A 20,515-nucleotide genomic window follows, 5' to 3' on the forward strand; every position below is an offset into this window, starting at 1 on the left:
TATTCTAATAAATTGTTTGTGATTGTTGATTCTGGTCATTTGAATGAGAAGGTAGCTTTTATTCATCAGTCTGTGGTAGACCAAATTGAGCCCCATAACAGTAAATTCCTAGTTAGATATCTTGTTATTTAAATCCTTGGTATCAACTCAGTATACTATGCACAAAGTAGCCACTTAAATATACTAATCATTAGGGTTTTAAAAATAATTTTTTTGATAAAAATAATAGAAGGTTGTTGTAAATAATTGTCAATACAATTCTCAATAGAAGGAAAATAAAAGTTATCCATAATTCTAACTGCAATGAGCATCATGGAAAATTTTGATGTATTGCTTAAAATAATTTAATATTCACTCCTGCTGATGAAAGGTTTTAGAATCTGGTGAAAATTTTCTTATTTAAGATAAACTATGTTAATAATTTTTAGTCATCTTTTAATCCTTGAAAGTTCTTTACTGCTCTTCATTTGTAACCTCTGTACACTTAGTCTGGAGTTCACTGATATATGGGCTTCATTACTTAAAATACTCTAAATCTACAGTAAGTTTTAGGAAATATGTGTAGTTACTCGATGATATTCACCAACTACTTCCTACAAAAGAGCTTGTGTTTTCTTCCATGGATTATTTAAATAATCCCCTAGCCCGGTTTTGTTGAGACTTTTAGGCAAAGGGGTATGTGCTTGGGTTTCATTGTCTTTTCAAAGTGCTTTAGTATCTTGATCATTCCTACTATCAAAATATTTTATTTCTCTGTCATTTTTGTTGGGAAATCATAGAAAAACATATACTTTATTTTTAATAGTGTGATTTACCCAAGTTTTTCACTTAAAATACTGAAAATATCTGTCCAATCCTTATTGAGTCAACTATGACTTAAATGCTTGATTTTGTTATCGTTGGTGGTGAATAGTTCAGTCTCACTAAGACATGCTAATATTAAAGTCATCTTATCTCTTTTAAAAGTCCCCAGGTACTCGGAGTGGGACACCTAGTAAACCTTATTTTCATCATCTTGCTTGAATTATGTCTCCTGTGGGGTTCTGGGAATGAAGCAAGTTGCCTCAAAGTGTCAAAATCAGACTGATTTGGTTGGAGGCCAACTTGGATTAGTCTATATGAGAAGTGCGCATCTTAGGTGAGATTCTTAATGCCCATTAGACTTGTAGCATTGTATGCTGTGTTTTATAGTGGTAGCCAGGTGTGGGCAGTGATACAGGGCTTGGGGGATCTCCCTTACCGGCCCAGGGATCCAAGGCATTCAGTGCAAAACCTGGCCAGCAGCCCGAGTGAGTAGGAGCCATGTGACTCTGGTGAGTTGGAGTGTGCAATTGCCTCCTGCTTCAGAGCTACCTGATCCGAATACTAAGCAGAGCGAGTGCCGGGCTCAGTGTAAGACACTGAAGACACTGCAGAGCAAAGTGCTTATTCCAGAGGCGTTACAAAACATGGAGATTAAAGACCAGGGAGCCCAAATGGAGCCGCTGCTGCCTACGGTAAGAGACAACCTGCTATCACATAAATTAACCGCGTTTGCTGCAAAACCTGTTAGGCAAGTGGTCTGCTAGCTAGGTGCAGCGAGTGTACTTTTGGGGTGGTGGATAGCTCCCACGACATATGGACAGGGGTCTCCTCCCATCTTGAGAGACTGAAATGCATAAAGCAAAGCACACGATCCCCCCCCCCCCTTTCTCAATATGGATGCACTACGGTGATGAAATGTCTCATGTTTGCTGCTGTATGAAGAAATGGCTAGGTTATTAGCAGCAGGGGCAGTTACGTGTCTCTCTGCCTGCCTGTCACCGCTTATCTCTCTATTTCTCAGGTTGTGTGGTGGTTTAAACCCTTACAACGAAGCCCCCTTTTATCATGTTTAATCCCTGTTGAATTTCCTCCCCCTGCCTCATCGCCAGGCAGTGAGGTGAGGGAATCTGCTGCTGTTGCAGCTCTAGAGATTTAGTCTCCACAGAAACCCGGCGAAAGAACAGAAGGATCGTGTGTGTGTGTGTGTGTGTGTGTGTGTGTGTGTGTGTGTGTGTGTGTGTGTGTGTGTTAGTCTCTCTCGAAGGGAAATATGTCATGGTTTTTGTACAAAGAAGGTATGCATTTTTGGGGGACAGGCACACAAGTCAGATTTGAATATCAGAAAGGTTTCTGAACTGTCATTTGGTAATAGCCCATCTGTTTATCTCTGGGTTCTTAAGCTGTTTCCCTAAATTTAATTTTTGTATAAGTGATTGATTTGCCTATCCTTTCCACAATCTCTCTGTCTGGCTCGCAGACTTTGGAGATCTTCAGACAACATCTTTTTCAGTCTGGAGCGGCTGCTGTTGCTGTGTTTAACGAAAAAGGAAAAAAAAAAAAAAGAACACAGTATTTTCTTGATGCAACAGAGATGACAGTCGTAGCTTCCAGCCATCTATCAGTGCTATTTCAGCAGAAATCCCCTCCCGGCACCAAACCAGACAGCGGGCTGTTTCTCAGCTCCCTGTTACTAAGGTTGGTGACCCACCTGCACGGAAGGGACTGGCGGTGAGCTGTCCATTTCCGAGTCCATTCCTAGGCTTTCAACAAAATGCTTCCGTAGGAGGAGTGGGCAAATTCTGGGCCACTGTATTTTCAGGGCCTTACCTCTCCTGCCGGGCTCAAATGCTGCAAAAAGATTCCAGTTTGCATCCCCGGAATCAGCTTTGGCGACTGAGCATGCCCAGTTCTCCTAAGGACGCCAGGTTTGGGCAGGGAGGGAGCAGAGTGATGGGAAGAATGGAAGGAGTTACCACCAAGAATAGAGCCTCAATAGAGGGCAGGGGCAGTGTGGGGGTAGGGGACTGGGAGAAAGGGAACTGGAGAAGGAAGTATGTCAATTACCCTGCCTGCCTAAAAATACAGATGTTTCCTTGTGGTATCAAAGTGGAGTAATAAAAAAGTAAGTGTAAAAGATTTGCCCATCTTCCCAAACTTGAACAAATACATAAATTAGGATTCTGTTAGTACTCAGAATAATGTTAACTATACCAGGGAACTCTTGTTCTCTGGATGCGAGAAAGGAACTATGCACAGGAATCGTGGTATGGGGATTTGGAGAAGGTTAGATATAGGGAACCCCCCCCACCCTTTTTTTTTTGGCTGGCAGTGGGGGTGGGGTGTTGGAACCTGTCCTAGAAAAGAAGGCTGAAGCCAGTTTGATGTGGCTTATGGATCGTCACTTGTGGGGAACAGTTAAAGGGCTTAGGACCAAATGTGGATTAACTAGAGGAATTTAAAAGAGGATGACATTACTGGGCTAGATGGACAACTAATTTATAGCTTCAAAGAGCAGAGAAAATACAAGTCTTTCCAGAAAAGTAGGTCTACAATACATCTGATGGAAATTTTTGAAGGCCAGAGTCAAAAGTTTGCATGTCGTGAGCTTAATGGCCAGTAGAAAATAGTGACAGTTTAATGGTAAGAGAGAATCATATTAGCAGATCGTTAATAAGAAAAACAAGCCTGAGGGGCTAGAGAGGATGCTGAATTACTGGTTCAGTTTTATACTTGTATAGCAATTCCCCCAGTTGCTTTTATGATCTTTTCTTTGTTTAGTTTTCAAAACAAACATGTTAATGCAGATTTGATCATTTTAATTTTCAAGGTGAGAAATTGAGGCACAGGGAGTTTGAATAACATGTCTAAGATCACCCAGTGATGAAACCAGGACTGAAATATAGGTCATCTAAAACTAGTTCAGAAATTTTTTTAAAAATTCAATATTTTTTACATTACATTCCTAACCAGGCTTAACATGATCAGTTCCTGGACTGAAGTTTTCATACTTGGGCTGTGTTTTAGAAAATTAATCAAATGACTTTGCAGATGATTATGTGAGAGGCAAAATGGTATAATATTTAGAAGGCAGTCAAGGCCCAACACTGCTATTTATTTGTTATATGATATTGGGAAGGTTATAAGTTATAGTTTCTTCAACTGAAAAATGAAAAGGTAATTTTACTATATATCTCCTGAGTTTTGGGGTAAGTTAAATGACTTATATAAAGTTCCTGGCATTGAGTAAGTGTTCAATAAAACTTATTTGCTATTGTCATTGTTACTGCTGCTATAAAATGAATATATCATTGCTATATTCATCTCAATATAGATACTGAGATAATATAAAGGTTTCAGTTTTTATGAAAAGTGGCTTGTCAGTCCTGTCTATCAAGAAGGAACAGTAGAAAATGGAGCACTGGAAAGAGTCTTCATAGTGGAGATGGGAGATGGAGTTTTTTAGTTATAATTATAAAAACTTTGCAATATTCTTGGAGAGCCAATTGGACAGGCATTAAAAGCCAAAAGTAGATATGGGACAGAAGTAGTCAGAGGTAGATAGATAGAGAAATGAGGGAGAAAGAAAAATAATAAGAATGGGTAAGTATGTCAAATGAGTGAATATATTAATCCTGACTCAAGTGAAATGGAGGAACAGATTCTCAGTAAGCCTCCCAGGGTTTACCTCCATTTAGTATAGTATATATAAAGTACATTTGAAGGATATGGGCGGAGGAGGCCTAGATATATTTCTCTTTTTTCCCAGTCCTTCTTAGGAAGCTTCAATGATAATTTCCTTTTGCTGGACAAGCCATCATTGCATTTCGTACACTCTAATCACTCTAAGGGTTAGGGCATTCACTCTTGTTGGCTCAGTGTACAGTTTGGTTTTCTAGCTACTGGCTGTTATGTCTGAAAATATAGAAAAAGTGTGTCATAAAGATGCATTCTCTTAAGTGCCTACTGTTGGCCAAACACATTCTTGGTGCTTGAGATACAGCAATAAATAAGGCAGGCAAACACTCTATATATGTGAAACCTCACACTCTAGCTAGACTACAAATAGGACTTGATTTAACTTTTTAAGAGACTGCTGCTTTCTCCTCAAATACTTAATCATCATTATAATCTTTTTGAGATGGATGTATATGGAGAATATATGTAACAGTAATAATGGTGATATTTTAGTAAGATGGAATTAACCTTTTAAAAGTATGAAGCCCAATATTTAGGATTGCATTATGATTTCACATTTTCTTTGATATTCAATGTCGAATTTGCTTTTAGGAATAACCTAGCCATTTAAAAATTATCAGGCCATGGAAGAACCTTCCAGGAGAATATATAACAAATATTTATATCTCATGACATTTAATCTTGGGTGATCTACAGTGAGTCCTCTTTGGATCCATTCTAAGATTCTGAGCTTACTCATAAAATTTCCCTACTGTATGAAACTATAGTAAAGTTCACTTTTAAAAAGTAATTTGATAATATAGGATAGATGATTAGATTTAGTACTTTTAGAAAATGCTAATTCCATATTTCAAATGGCTCAGTTTGTTGAATTGTTTTATTTGTGGAAAAAGGTTACAAAAAAATCTTTAGTATTATTAAATCAGGGAAAAAATAGGACTAAAATGTCAGAGTAACAAAAAGAGCACATGGATTGGCTAGGAAATACTGCTTTTTCTATTTAATTTCAATTGAAATTATAATCTGAGTTTAAAGGAAACATAATCACTATACCTTGTAGTCTGTAGGAAGCAAAATGCAGTATAAGAAATTAATTTCTGGCCGGGCGCGGTGGCTCAAGCCTGTAATCCCAGCACTTTGGGAGGCCGAGGCGGGCGGATCACGAGGTCAAGAGATCGAGGCCATCCTGGTCAACACGGTGAAACCCCGTCTCTACTAAAACTACAAAAAGAAATTAGCTGGGCATGGTGGTGCGTGCCTGTAATCCCAGCTACTCAGGAGGCTGAGGCAGGAGAATTGCCTGAACCCAGGAGGCGCAGGTTGCGGTGAGCCGAGATCACGCCATTGCACTCCAGCCGGGGTAACAAGAGCGAAACTCCATCTCAAAAAAAAAAAAAAAAAAAAAGAAATTAATTTCTATTTCTACTTTCATGACTTGAATTGTTACTCTAGCATGGTGAGTGACTGTAGAAATAAAATACATATATATGATGCTTATGTTGAGAATGAGTGGTAGAAACTGTAAGCTATGGGTATTACGTTCACTTACTTATTAGTATTATGTTTATGATAAAAATATTGAGATCACATTAGGAAGTGGGCTAGTTTATGATGAAGAGTTAGAAAATATCTGGACCAAGTTCTGGAACTCAAATAAAGTTAGAGAGCATGGTCAGAATACAGTCATACTTCCAATATATCATTTCTTTCTAACCTTGAGTGATGGCTGCCTCAGAAGTCTAAACTGGGCATACATAGATGGCAGTGCATTACGATGAGCTGCAAGAAATGGAGAAATTTGAATGCCACTCTAAGCCCTTCTGTGAGAGAGACTTCAACTCTTCCTTTCTCATATCACATAGGATGCATGACAGTGATCATTTGACTTCCTGTGAAGACACCATTGTCAATTTATGTAGTAAATATTAGTTAAGTTTTGTGTTTTATTTTTAGGTAAAATAAAATTAAATTGAAGTTTTAATATATTCTTGTACCACAAACTGTTGTCTCAGATACTCCTTGGGGTATATATATATTTTTTTTTTAAAGAAAAAGGGAATAATTTGTGTGTGTTGCATCTTTTATGGAATTTTATATGTATATATATATATATATATATATACACACACACATACACACACATATATATATTTTAATAGGTCTTATTTTTTAGAACGATATAGGTTCACAGCAACATTAAGCAGAAGATACAGAGATTTCCCATATATCCCCTGCCCCTGCACATGCAAAGCCTCCTCTATTAATAAGTACTCTCACCAGAGTGGTACATTTGTTGCAATTGATGAGCTATTATCACCCAAAGTCTGCAGCTTGCATTAGGACTTGGTGTTGGACATCCTATAGTTTTGGACACATTTATAATAACCTGTATCCACAGGTTATTATAAATAATAATAATTTATTTTTTATTTTAATGATTCTGTAGCATACAGAGTCATTTCACTGCCCTAAAGATCCTCCGTGCTCTGCCTATTCATTCCTCCCTTTCCACTAGCCCCTGGAAATCACTGATTATTTTACTTTCTCATAGTTTTGCCTTTTTAAGAGTATTATATAGTTGGAATCATACAGTACATAACCTTTTCAGATTGGCTTCTTTCATTTGGTAATAGGCATTTAAGTTTCCTCCATGTATTTTCATGATTTGATATCTCATTTCTGTTTATCACTGAACTATATTCCATTGTCTTGATGTATCACAGTTTATTTAGTCATATATCAACTGAAAGATATCTGGGTTGCCTCCAAGTTTGGCAATTATGAATAAATCTGGTATAAACATCTATGTGTAGATCTTTGTGTGGACATGTTTTCAATTTCTTTGGGTAAATACTAAGGAGTGTGATTACTGGATTGTATTGTAAGAGTATTTAGTATTTTTTAAAATTGCCAAGCTGTCTTCAGTAGTGGCTGTACTACATAGTATTCCCACCAGCAACAAATGAGGTTCCTCTTGCTCCACATGCTCACTGGTGTTTGGTGTTGTCAGTGTTTTATACATTGTTGGACTTGATTTGGTAATATTTTGTAGAGAGTTTTTGCATTCATGTTTATGAGAGATACTGATTTGTGTTTGTTTTTTTTCTTACAATACCTTTGTTTGGTTTTGGTATTAGGGTGATGACCTCACATAGTGAGTTAGGGAGTATTCTTCTTTTCTATTTTCTGACATAGATTGTTTTGGAAGGTTATTAATTACTGACACCATTATTTAAAATAGATTTATATATATATTTTGACTAGTAGACTGTAGAGATCAACTGGAGTCTAGGTTTTAGACTGGCTCCTTAATTTACAGATGATGGAACTGGACATCAAAGACATAAGGAGATACATTTAAGGGCATACTACTTATCAAGCTAGTTAATGGCAGAACTCAGCCTAGAGTCCAAATCTCTTGATTATTCATTTATCATTCCTTCCACTATTATATAGGCTCTATTACTAGCATATCATCAACAGCTGAGTTCCAAACTAAAATGGAAGTTAGACAATGTTTGTAAAGTAATAATATGGCTCTGGCTCATGATAGGTACATCTGTATTCCTCATGATAATCCTGAAAAGTTGCCAACATTTTCCAGCCTTGCAGATGAGAAACTGAGGTCCAGAGAGTTGTAAAATTATCCAAGTTCACATAGCTAAAAAGTGCTAAGCTAGGATTTGAAAATATTTTAACTAGTTAATAAGTAACTTGCTCGTTTAAGGCCAATTAAACAGTAAAAAAGAATCCCATTATAAAATGAGCTTTCACATCTTCCCCTCCAATAAAATATGAAAGTACTCTGATACAAGGTGCTATAAAATGTCAGGTCTTTTTGGCCACATATTTTGTGATTCCATTTATATGAAATGTCTAAAATAGGCAAATCCTTAGAGACATAAAGTAGATTAGTGGTTGCCGGGGCCTGGGACGTAGGGGAGAGTTAGGAGTGACTGCTAATAGGCACAGAGTTTTTTTTTGTGATAATGGAAATGTCCTGGAATTACGTAGTGGTGACGGTTACACAGCAACACTATGAATATACTAAAAACCAATGAATTGCACACTGTAAAATGGCAAATTTTATGTTATGTAAATTTTATTTCAAAAAATTATTTAAAAGTAAGTTATTGTTTAACATTATCTTGAACAAGGAGAAGGCTGAGGATCCAAAAAATGCTTGTATCAGCTACATTTACATAAATTAAGAAGAGGGCAAATAAAGTATTCACAAAAATAAAAGTAACTTCCTCCCCCCAAGAAATTCTTTATCAGAAATTTGATTATCTTTGTCAAGATAATGCTGAGATTGGGCAGGGTTTCAGGTTATTTTCAGACCTAGAGGTCTTGGAATATATCTTCAAAGCTGAGTTAAGAGAATATATGGTACATTCTAAGTACCCAAGAGAAAGAGGGAACTATTTTACTTGAGTCGCATTGTATTTAGATATTTAATTTCTTATGGCAATGTTTTGTAGTTTTGTCTTAGTGAAAATTTCTATGCAATATAGCAAGAATAACACAGAAATTGCAGAAGTGCCATTTATATAGTGGCTCCTACATTGAGCTTAAATACCAAACTCATGTTGAATTCTAAGTAGCTCAGAACTCGAGAGGTGCTTTCAGAGAGAGGATGAAAATGGAGATTAAGCTCTCAGAAGATGAAATGGAGATTAATCCACAAACTCAGTTGGTTAGAGTGAGGATATATTATAGCCAAAGGCTCTTGGTATAGCTTTGAATTAATGACAAAGAGCCTGTACCAGCATCAGCAAGACTTGCTCATTCATCATGAAAATTATGTTCTAAAGGTCTAATAAGCAAGTTTTTAAGGCAGAATTTTCCCATCGCATATTGAATGTGTTAGGTTGCTGGAGTGCCTCCAACATTTATTTGTAACTCCGCTTGTTCTTGCTAATTCTGGAAAACCAAAATTATTTAGAGAAGGTTATTTCTTTCTAGTGTCTTTTTCCCCCCTTTTGACTAATGAGGCTTTGATATCAAAGATGTTGACCTAGTCAAATTTCAGAAAGCAAGTGACATAAAAAGTAGGTATATAACAACTACCAGATGGGATCAAAACATAGCTCTGCTTAGGAAGCACATTTCATTATTGTTAGATCCGTACTGCTTTTTTCATAAAGTGGTGAATTTCTGTTGGCATTTAAGGTTTTCTGGGAATAAGCCTCTCCAAATGCTTCTGATTTTCTCAGATATATGAATGCGGTTTAAAAATGAAAAAAACAAAAACAAAAACCACCACACACACACACAATAAACCCAATACGGGGAGAGCAACAAAACACACTCTTAGGTATAATATAATTTGTTATTTTAGTACATGATCATGTACTTTGTACTATGATTTTATGATATAAATATCTTTTAAAAACATGTGATGTATAATTGACAGAACACTTACGTAAATATAAAAATTTGTGTTTTTTCTCCTAAACAATTGGATTATTGAAAACCTTACTACTGAGGACCACCTGCATCGGAATCATCAGGAGGGCTAGTTAAAAATTCAAGTTCCAGGCCTTATTCAAGCCTAAGACCGAGAATATTAAAGGGTAGTACCAAGGAAGCCATCATTAAAAAAAGTCTCTAGGTGATTCTTATGTACATTAAAGCTTGAGAATTTTTGCCTTAAATATGAACAAAATAGAAAAATCATCATATATTTATAAGTTATTTTAACTGTAAGAATGCTGGATTACCAAGTTTTGCCGTAAAACAAACTTTTTAGAAATAAATAATAATTGGTTAGAAAAGTAAGTGCTTAATGTTCATTTTACTTATTTAGCATATTACCTATTACTTTGCGATATTGTGGTATATATACATATATATATCCTGATTATTTCAATTTATGATGGCTTGTTCATGATTTTTCAACTTTACTATGGTGCAAAATCTATGGACATTCAGTATACTTCTCAACTTTGCATGGTGTTACCGCTGGATAAACCTATTGTAGATGGAAAAATGCCATTTGTGGAAGATGCACTTTCTTTTTTTTTTTTTTTTTTTGAGACGGAGTTTCACTCTTGTTACCCCGGCTGGAGTGCAATGGCGTGATCTCGGCTCACCGCAACCTCCGCCTCCTGGGTTCAGGCAATTCTCCTGCCTCAGCCTCCTGAGTAGCTGGGATTACAGGTATGCGCCACCATGCCCAGCTAATTTTTTGTATTTTTAGTAGAGTCGGGGTTTCACCATGTTGACCAGGACGGTCTCGGTCTATTGACCTCGTAATCCACCCGCCTCGGCCTCCCAAAGTGCTGGGATTACAGGCTTGAGCCACCGTGCCCGGCCTGGAAGATGCACTTTCAACTTATGATATTTTCCATTTACAATGTGTTTATCAGGGCATAACTCCATTGTAAGATGAGAAGCATCTGTATGTAAGTTATTTTACTTAAATGCAAATACATATAATTTGTTGCTTCAATCAGTGGCTAGATTCTTGAAAGCAGTTTATTTTAGATAATTTTTGTGCTGCTCTTACAGAGCCAAGTGCGTGGAACTCTTTGTTAAATATATTATGGGTAACAGATTAAGTGGCAACACTAGCAGACATTAGTTGTTAAGAGTTTGGACGTTGGAAAATTCTAAAAGTTTAAATTGGGAGGTGTGTCAACTTTGACAAGTTATCCAGGTGTTCAGTCTTACTTTGCTTATCTATAAAATAGGAATGATAACAATATATCTAACAGGTTTGTGAGAAGCAATGAAAAAATAGGTATTATATCATTTAGACTAATGACTCAATAATAATAGCTGTTATTCTTATTCTTGGCTTAATGGTTTTTCTTTGGATTGAAAGTCATTACACCTGATCTGCACAATTCATTCAATTGTTTATTCAATAACGCTTACTCAATATTTGACAGTAATATAGAAATATGCCAATAATATACATTGATAATTATAATACATTTTTTAATTATAAAATTAATACTTGATTTTAGGATAGCTTTGAAGGCATCAAAAATAAATATAAAACGAATTTTGTCATGTTTTAGCCTTTTATTTTGAGACACTTTTTTACTCACAGAATATTTGCAAAAACAGTACAGAAATTCCATATGCCTTTCATCCACCTTACCCTGTTAACACCTTACATAATTATATTATTAATGACCCAAACTAGAAAGTTAACATTGATACAATTATATTAACTACCATATTCACATATCACCAGTGTTTTCACTATTGTCCATTTTCTGTTCTAGGATACAATTCAGAGTACCATATTGTGTTTAGATATCACATTTCTTTAATCTCCAATTTGTGACAGTTACTGAGTCTTTTTAATTCATAACCTTGTCACTCTTGAAGTGTACAGGTCAATTTTTTGGAGATTATTACTCAGTTTATGTTTGAGGTTTTCATAGAGATTGAGGTTATGCATTGTTCATCAATAATACTATAGAAGTGATGTTCCATTTTCCATTCATTATATCAGGATATACAATCTTATTTCTGGTGACATTAACTTTGTTGATGGAGGTATCTTATGTTTTTTCCCATTGAAAAGTTAAAAAAAATTTTCCTTTGTAATAATATATTTGGGGAGATACTTTGAGACTATGTAAATATCCTATTTTTTCTCAAACTTTTGCACACTAATTTTAGCACTTATTGGTAAATATTTTCTCTAGCACTTATGGAGGTGTCTGCCTCATGATTTTTTTAAACTTTTGTTTTTTAATAGACACATAATAATTGTACATATTCTATAATATGTATGGTATGATGTTTTGACACAAGTATACATTGTATAATAATCAAATAAGAGTAATTAACATATCCGTCACCTCAAACACTTATTTCTTTGTTGTGAGAACATTCAAAATTCTTGATTTTAGCTATTTTGAAATATATAATAATATTAAATGTACAATAGAATACCAGAACTTATTCCACCTATGTACTGTTACTTTGTGCCCATTGACCAACCTTTCCCCATCATCCCCTTCTCCCTACCTTCCCCAGCCTCTAGTAACCACTATTCTATTCTCTACTTCTATGGAAACAACTTTTTAAGATCCACATATAAGGGAACTTCAAAAGCTTTGTAGAGAAATGTAATTAAAAGATAAAAATAAAAAAATAAGCTTTATTTCTCAACAGAAACTCTATCAAGTTCAAGACACTTTTATAAGTGATGATACCAGCCATTTAATTCGTCACTAAAGAACTGAGAGCCTTGGGAATTTAACCATGTCAATGTGGTCTTTCTTTTATATTATTAACTGAAGAAAAATGGGTGCCCTTTATGGATTTTTTTAAAGATTCACACAAAAAAGAAATTAGAATGAGCCATATCAGGACGTTAAGGTGGATGCCTAATAATTTCTCATTGAAATTCTCTCAAAATTGCCCTTGTTTGATGAGAGGAATGTGTAGAAACATTGTTATGGTAGAGAAGGACCCTCTGGTGAAGATTTTCTGGGTAATTTTCTGCTAAAGCTTTGGCTAACTTGCTCAAAACAGTCTCATACTAAGCAGATGTCATTCCTTACCCCTTCAGAAAGTCCACAAGCAAAATGACTAGCATCTCAAAAAACTTACGCCATGACCTTTGTTATGAATCTGTCTGATTTTGCTTTGACTGGACCATATCCTTCTCTTGGTAGTCATTGCTTTGATTGTGCTTTGTTTTCAGGATCATATTGGTAAAGCCATGTTTCATCTTTTTTTGCAATTGATCAAAGAAATGCTTCAGGATTTTGATTTCACTTGTTTAAAATTTTAATGGAAAGTTCTGCTCTTGTCTGCAGATAATTTGGGTTCAAAGGTTTTGGCACTGTTCTAGTTGAAAGTTTGCTAAACTTTTAATTTTTCAGTCAGAATTGTGTAAGATGAAGTACTGGTATGGCTATGGTCTTGGCTATCGCTTGTGCTATTAATTATTGGTCCTCTCCAATTAGGACACAAACAAGATTATTTTTTACTTGAAAATTGATATGGATGGTCTTCCCCTGTGGGCTTCAACACTGTTTCTTCCCTTCTTAAAAAGGAGTTACCCATTTGTTAACTGCTGATTTATTCTGGGCATTGTCTCCATAAAGCATTAGTGATTTTCACCATTTTTCCACTCAGGCTTCACCATAAATTTGATGTTTTTTCTTGGTTCAATTTTAGCAGAATTTATGTTATTCCTATATGGGCTCTTTTCAATCATTCTTCTACAAAGACACATATCTGCATGTGTTTATTGCAGCACTATTCACAATAGCAAAGACCTGGAACCAACCCAGATGCCCATCAGTGATAGAATGGATAAAGAAAACGTGACACATATACACCATGGAATACTATCAAACTCATGTCTTGTCTTTCTAGGTGCCTCTATATACTCATCAGACATGTTATAACAAGTTAGTATGAGTTTATTTTCATGCAATTTTTTTTTGAAATCCATGCAAATTTCTTTATCGTACACATTTTCTGTGAATTTTTTGAAGACCCCTTGTATAAGTGAGATCATGCAGTATTTGTCCTTTTGTGCTTGACTTATTTCACTTAACATAATTTTCTGTGGGTTTATCTATGTTGTTGTAAATGACAGGATTTCATTCTTTATTTTTGTGGCTGAATAGTACTCTATTGTGTGTATACTACTTTTTAAATTTAAATTTTTATTACTTATTATGACTATTTTTGAGATGGAGTTTCATTCTTGTTGCCCACGTTGGAGTATACTGATGTGGTCTCAGCTCACTGCAACCTCCACCTCCTGGGTTCAAGTGATTCTCCTGCCTTAGGCTCCTGAGTAGCTGGGATTACAGGCACATACCACCACACCTGGCTAATTTTTTGTATTTTGAGTAGAGACAGGTTTTCACGATGCTGCCCAGGCTGGTCTCGAACTCCTGACCTCAGGTATTTCACCTGCGTTGGCCTCCCAAAGTGCTAAGATTACAGGCATGAGCCACTGCACCTGGCCTTTTTATTTTTTTAAGAGACAGGGGCTTGCTCTTTTACCCAGGCTGGAGTGTGGTGGTGTAATCATAGTTCACTGCAGCCTCAAGGAGCTGGGTTCAAGTGGTCCCCTCATCTAAACCTCCTGAGTAGGTAGGAGTACAAGTGTGCACCACCATGCCTGGCTAATTAAAAAAATATATTTTTTTTGTAGAGACTGGATCTCACTGTGTTGCCCAGTCTGGTCTTGAACTCCTGGCTTCAGGCAGTCCTCCTACCTTGCCCTCCCAAAGTACTGGGATTATAGGCATGTGTCACTGTAACAGACCTACATTTTTATTTTCATATTTTTAATATATTTTATTCCTTTTTGAGACAAAGTCTCACTCTGTTGCCCAGGCTGAAGTGTGGTATTGTGATCTTGACTCACTGCAATCTCTGCCTCCCCGATTCAAGTGGTTCTCCTGCCTCAGCCTCCCCAGTAGCTGGGACTACAGGCACTTGCCACAATGCCCAGGTAATTTTATTTTTTTGAATTTTTAGTAGAGACAGAGTTTTATCATGTTGGCCACGCTGGTCTTGAACTCCTAACCTCAGGTGATCCAGCAGCCTTGGCCTCCCAAAGTGCTGGGATTACAGGTGTGAGCCACTGCCCCTGGCCTATCTAGCCTACATTTTTACATCCATTCATTTATTGATGGACACTTAGTTTGATTTCATGTCTTGGATGTTGTGAAGAGTGTTGAAGTAAATATGAGAGTACAGATATCTTTCCAACATATGGATTTCATTTCCTTTGGCTATATAGCCAGTATTGGGATTGTTGGGTCATATGACAGTTCCATTTTTATTTTTTTAAGGATACTGCCGATAATGGCTGTGCAAATTTACATTCTCACCAATAGTGAGAAAATCTCCACATCCTTGCTAGTGTTTGTTTTTTTCTTTTGATAATAGCCACTCTAACTGGGATGATATCTCATTTTTATTTTGATTTGCATTTCCCTGACTGTAGTGATGCTGAGCATTTTTTCCTACGCTAGTTAGTCACTTGTATGTCTTATTTTGATAAATGTCAAATCAGATCTTTTGCCCATTTTTAAATTAGGTGATTTAAATTTTTGCTATTTAATTGTTTGAGTTTCTTATAAATCTTGGATATTTGCCTTTTGCCAGATGCATAGTTGCAAGTATTTTCTCCCATTAAGTTGTCTCTTTCCTCTGTTTATTGTTTCCTTTATTGAGTAGAAGATTTTTAGCTTGATATAATCCCATTTGTCTGTTTTTGCTTTTGTTGCCTGTGCTTTTGAGGTCTTATCCAGAAAATCCTTGCCCAGACAAATATCATGAGGCATTTCCTCTCTGTGTTTTCTTCTAGTAGTTTTATGGTTTCAGGTCTTACATTTAAGTCTTTAATCCATTTTAAGTTGATTTTGTATATGATGAGACATAGGGGTCTAGTTTCGTTCTTATGCATGTGGACATAGTTTTTCCAACAACATTTACTGACAAGGCTTTTTCCAATGTGTGCTCTTGGTGCCTTTGTCAAAAATCAGTTGGCTATAAATACGTGCATTTGTTTCTGGGTTTTCTATTCTGTTTCATTGATTTATGAGTCTGTTTTTATGCCAGTCCCATGATATTTTGGTTACTATTGTTTTACAGTGTATTTTGAAGTCAGGTGGTGTGATATCTCTAGTTTTCTTCTTTTTGTTCAGATATATTTGGCTATTTAGGGTCTTTTGGGCTTCCGTACAAAATTTAATATTTTTTTCTATTTTTGTGAATAATGTCATTGGTACTTTGATAGGGATTACATTAAATCTATATTTTGCTTTGAGTAGTATGTGCATTTTAAGAATATTAATTCTTCCAAATCATCATCATGGAGTATCTTTCCATTTGTGTCTTCTTCAATGTCTTTCCTAAATGTTTTATAGTTTTTCTTTTAGAGCTCATTTATCTCCTTGGTTAAATTTATTTTTTTTTTAAAGATAAACAAATTAACAAATCTTGAGCTTGACTAACTAAGAAAAAAAGACAAATAAATAAAATCAGAGATAAAAAAAGGAGACATTTCAACCCATAGTCAAAGAAATACAAAGGATCATTAGCAACTATTATGAACAATTATACAACAAAAAATTGAAAAACGTAGAAAAAATGGATACGTTCCTTGACACATACAACCTGCCAAGACTGAATCATGAAGAAATAGACAACTAGAACATACCAATAACAGGAAATGAGATTGAAATCTGTAGAAAAGAGCTGTTACTTCGCCATTTATTTATTTATTCAATTATTTATTTCTTTCAGTTTGGACTCAAAGGTGTTAATTTTATTTTCTGGGCCATAATCCAGTACTCAGTATTAATTTTGTTGCTCAGATTGTTTTATCTTTGGACATTGAGAACCCCTTCTCAATGAATTCTCTCAATTGAGGGCTCTCATGTTCTTTTAACATGCTTCCATCCTTTTGTGAGTACTTCCTTGTAGTCTGGCCCTACAGAGTTTTTCAGCGTCATCTTGTATTTTTCCTGACTCCACTCTGGAATGATCCATGTCATTAAGGAGCTGCTGGGCTATTTTTTGAGACTATTTATAAGTATTGTTAAAATTATTTCCAGAAAGGTTGTATACCAGTTATCACTTCCCCTAGAAGCCTCAATAGTATTTAACAAACTCTGTCAACTAACTCGATAAACATTTTTAAACTTTCTTTTGTATTCTATTTACAACTTTGTTTGCTATCAGTATTTCTCTACAAAGTAGGTTTTCTTTCATTTTGAGGTGGGGTCTTGCTGTGTTGCTCTGGCTAGAGTACAGTAACTGTTGACAGGCATAATCATCATAGTGGACTGCAGCCTCCAAATCCTGATCTCAGGCTATCCTCCTACCTCAGCCTCCCAAGTAGCTGGAACTACAGGCACACACCACCCTCCCTGGCCTGTTTTTTCTTTTTTCTTTAAAAATCACAGCTCAAAAGAAACATTAAATGATTTGAAAAATTGTTTAATTTAGTTCACTAGTAAGGTAAATTTCATGAGTAGCAAGGTATTACTGAAATGTATTACTGAAATGCTTGGGTACCTGGGCCCCCTTGTACAGTATATGGTATAAGTCTCCAGCTTCATCATTACAGATCCTTACTATATACCATTATGGTGATGGCAATTTACAGCCTTTGAATAATGAATGAAGTGGTTTCTTTGCTTCCTCAAAAACGAAACTATTTTTTTTTTTTAATTTTTAAGAACAAAGTTGAAAGATGCCCAGTTATCCTTTTGCAGGCTTACTGTTTATTATAATATGATAAAATAAACAGAGACTCTTATTTTTATTTATTCTATTAAGATGATTTTTATGTACTTTCATTTATATCATTTCTTACGAAGATACTAATTATTTGAACTATCCAGTAGCTTTTGTATAATCAAAACCATGTTGGAGAACTGCCCAAAAATCAAAATATATGACAAATTTTACGCTAGACCTCCCTATATGTTGTTACTGAAATAAAGCATGATAATTTGAACCTTGCTTTTAGTGCTCTTACTTAATAATTATGCTTTTTATCTTTGAGTTGTTTGAAAAACCAATTAGTTCTTAAGAGCTGAAATTAGGAGTAATCTACTTTAAAATGAGTAATCACTTGTAACAGTTATACAGCAATAGTTATTTCACATTCATTATGGTATTGTGAATATAATAGTACTTTCTATTTATATTTTAACAAAATATTCACTATAATTGGTTATGAAGACTAAACAACAAAAAATTTCTAACATCAGTCCTCTTAGCCCGATACTAGATATTGTTTTGATAGTAGTCTAATAAAGGGAGTTAATTTCTAGTAAAGACCATTTGTATAATATAAGGTAATATAATATTTTGCTAAATCTTTATGAGGATAATGAAATAGTGAACTTAATATCTACATTGTCCATTAAAAATCCATGAAACTGCCTCATAATTCAGGAAATTATAATTATATAATATTCATTTAGAAGGTATTGATTCAGTCTTGAATTCTGCTTTAAAAAAAATCAACCTTTCACAAAATTACTTTTAGTAACTTACAATTCCATTTCTTTCCTTTTATAATTTTAAGGCATTATTCCATCTCTTTTCATATAATTAATCTTCACTATCTCTCTTAGCACTATAATTCAGTAGTCCTGATTTTTCACATCCCTCTAAACACATTTTTCCATCTTTTCAGATGATAGGATGGCCTGGTGTAGAACACAAAGGATACATATATCTTCAGTTTCCTAGTATAGTGGTATATCTCAATGTAAAAATATCTAGTTAGCTCAGTAGGCCTTTTGATTTCAAATAGACAAAATATTTTAGATTGAATCCTAGAACCTAACTTTCGTAGTTACACTGAAACTTTTGGCATTAGAATCAGTTTTTCTTAAAAAATACTTTTTTTCTGATGTTTTCCTTGGATCGAAAAGTATCTAGAATGGAAATGGAAAGGCTTCAAATTTACTGAATCTCAGATTGTTCCATACAACAATGATTTGATTATTATGTTTTAATAGTTTGTCAATACACATTTAATAATAATCTGCATATAATAAAATAATAAAATAAATAATCTGCATATTTAGAAAAAAAGACATAAGAATGTTTGGCAAAATGCAATTGAAATTTAGAGCAAGTGTTAAAATATGAATGGTTCATATATTGATGAATCTGAAATTTTAGTTAACTCATTTGCATTAACTCCATTTTTGTTAATGTTTAATTGAGTAAGAATGGAAGTGGTAATGAAGTGCCTTTCCTGTCTTTTAAGAAATGCAGTAGGAATTCAACTCATTTAGGGAGGTGAAAAATTAATGATAGGCATAAGAAATATACTGCACTGCTTTGATCATAATATCTTTGTGTAGATGATCCATGATTCATGAAAAATAGGTTAGTACAAATAAATAAGACTCAATTAAAATTCTTATTTTAAGTCAATAGTTTCAGCCTCTGGTTTATTCAACTTTCACTAAGAGTTTTGTAGAGAAGTCAAAAATCCTTTGGTTCAAGATTTTTCTCCAGTTCAGGTTAGAATATTAATGGTTTTGAGCTATGAAATCTTCTAATGGAAATCACATCTGAATTCTCATTTATTTTTGTGTATCTGTATCAAACTCCTTTAATATTTTTAAGTATTCTAACTAGAAATGGTAGAAAGGAAACAATCTGAGGCCAAGGTAATATGTAATTCAATATATATAACTTATATCAATGCACATGACTGTTTTATGAATTAAATCATGTTTCTTTGAAAATTTGATAAAGCTTATATTTCCACTGAATTTAACAATGAGGAATGTGCTGTTGTGCTTTTAAATGAATAGAAATCAGCCGGCTTGAGGAAGGCAAAGGTCAAAAGGGTTTTACTTTTTATTGCTGCAGTTTGGATATTAGCATATGAAAAAGCATTACTTTACTTAATCTCAATTCAAAATGAACATACATTCCCTTTAAATAGTTTAAAAATAAATTAATTTGAATTTTGAATTATGCATGCCAATAAATGCTTAATATTTTGGCTACTTTTAGTTCAACTTGACTGGCGGTAATTTACTTATAGTATTGCACATATACTTTTGATGAAAAACTACATCCAAATATAAGTTGATGTTCAAAAATGTTTTACATAGAAACGGTGTACTTCTTACATATGACAAAAGAGATAGTTGTTTCATATACAGTTTAAAAGTTTATCAGGTTGAGGCTACAAGGAGAGGGACTAGTAACTACATTTGGTTCTTATATTTGTGATTGACATGGTCTGCATAAGGCAGTTTATTTCAATATTTTCCATTATTTGTCCATTTCAAATTGTCCATGTTTTTATTATTTGCATTCTATTCTATCATGAAGTCATTTTAGAAAAACTTTCATTCGTTGCAAGGTAAAATTAATTGATTCAAGTAGAACATCTACTTTTGAACTCAATAGCAATCTATTGGGTTCAAAATAGGGGTGAGGAGGATTCAAAATAAGAGAGATAGTTCAAAATAGGATGGGGTGATTCTAAATAAGAGGACTGAGGGTGATATAATTCATGTTT

At 34.7% G+C, this 20,515-nt stretch overlaps 1 protein-coding gene across 6 annotated transcripts in view; it reads left to right on the top strand.

The window, feature by feature from the left end:
- The first annotated feature begins 1,253 nt into the window (after positions 1 to 1,253).
- Positions 1,254 to 20,515, top strand: part of SLC4A10 (solute carrier family 4 member 10) — a 364,848-nt gene continuing 345,586 nt past the window's right edge. For 3 of the 6 annotated variants that reach the window (XM_017547913.2, XM_037745612.1, XM_037745629.1), the window contains exon 1: positions 1,352 to 1,496. In XM_017547913.2, the coding sequence (XP_017403402.1) occupies positions 1,449 to 1,496 (48 nt within the window). In that variant the 5' untranslated portion in view covers positions 1,352 to 1,448. Of the gene's footprint in view, positions 1,497 to 20,515 lie in introns of all 6 variants that reach the window. The other 3 variants (XM_037745609.1, XM_037745617.1, XM_017547933.2) reach the window with 3 other exon arrangements.

This window comes from Cebus imitator, unplaced genomic scaffold (genome assembly GCF_001604975.1).
Source record: "Cebus imitator isolate Cc_AM_T3 unplaced genomic scaffold, Cebus_imitator-1.0 Scaffold10, whole genome shotgun sequence".
NCBI lineage: Eukaryota > Metazoa > Chordata > Mammalia > Primates > Cebidae > Cebus > Cebus imitator.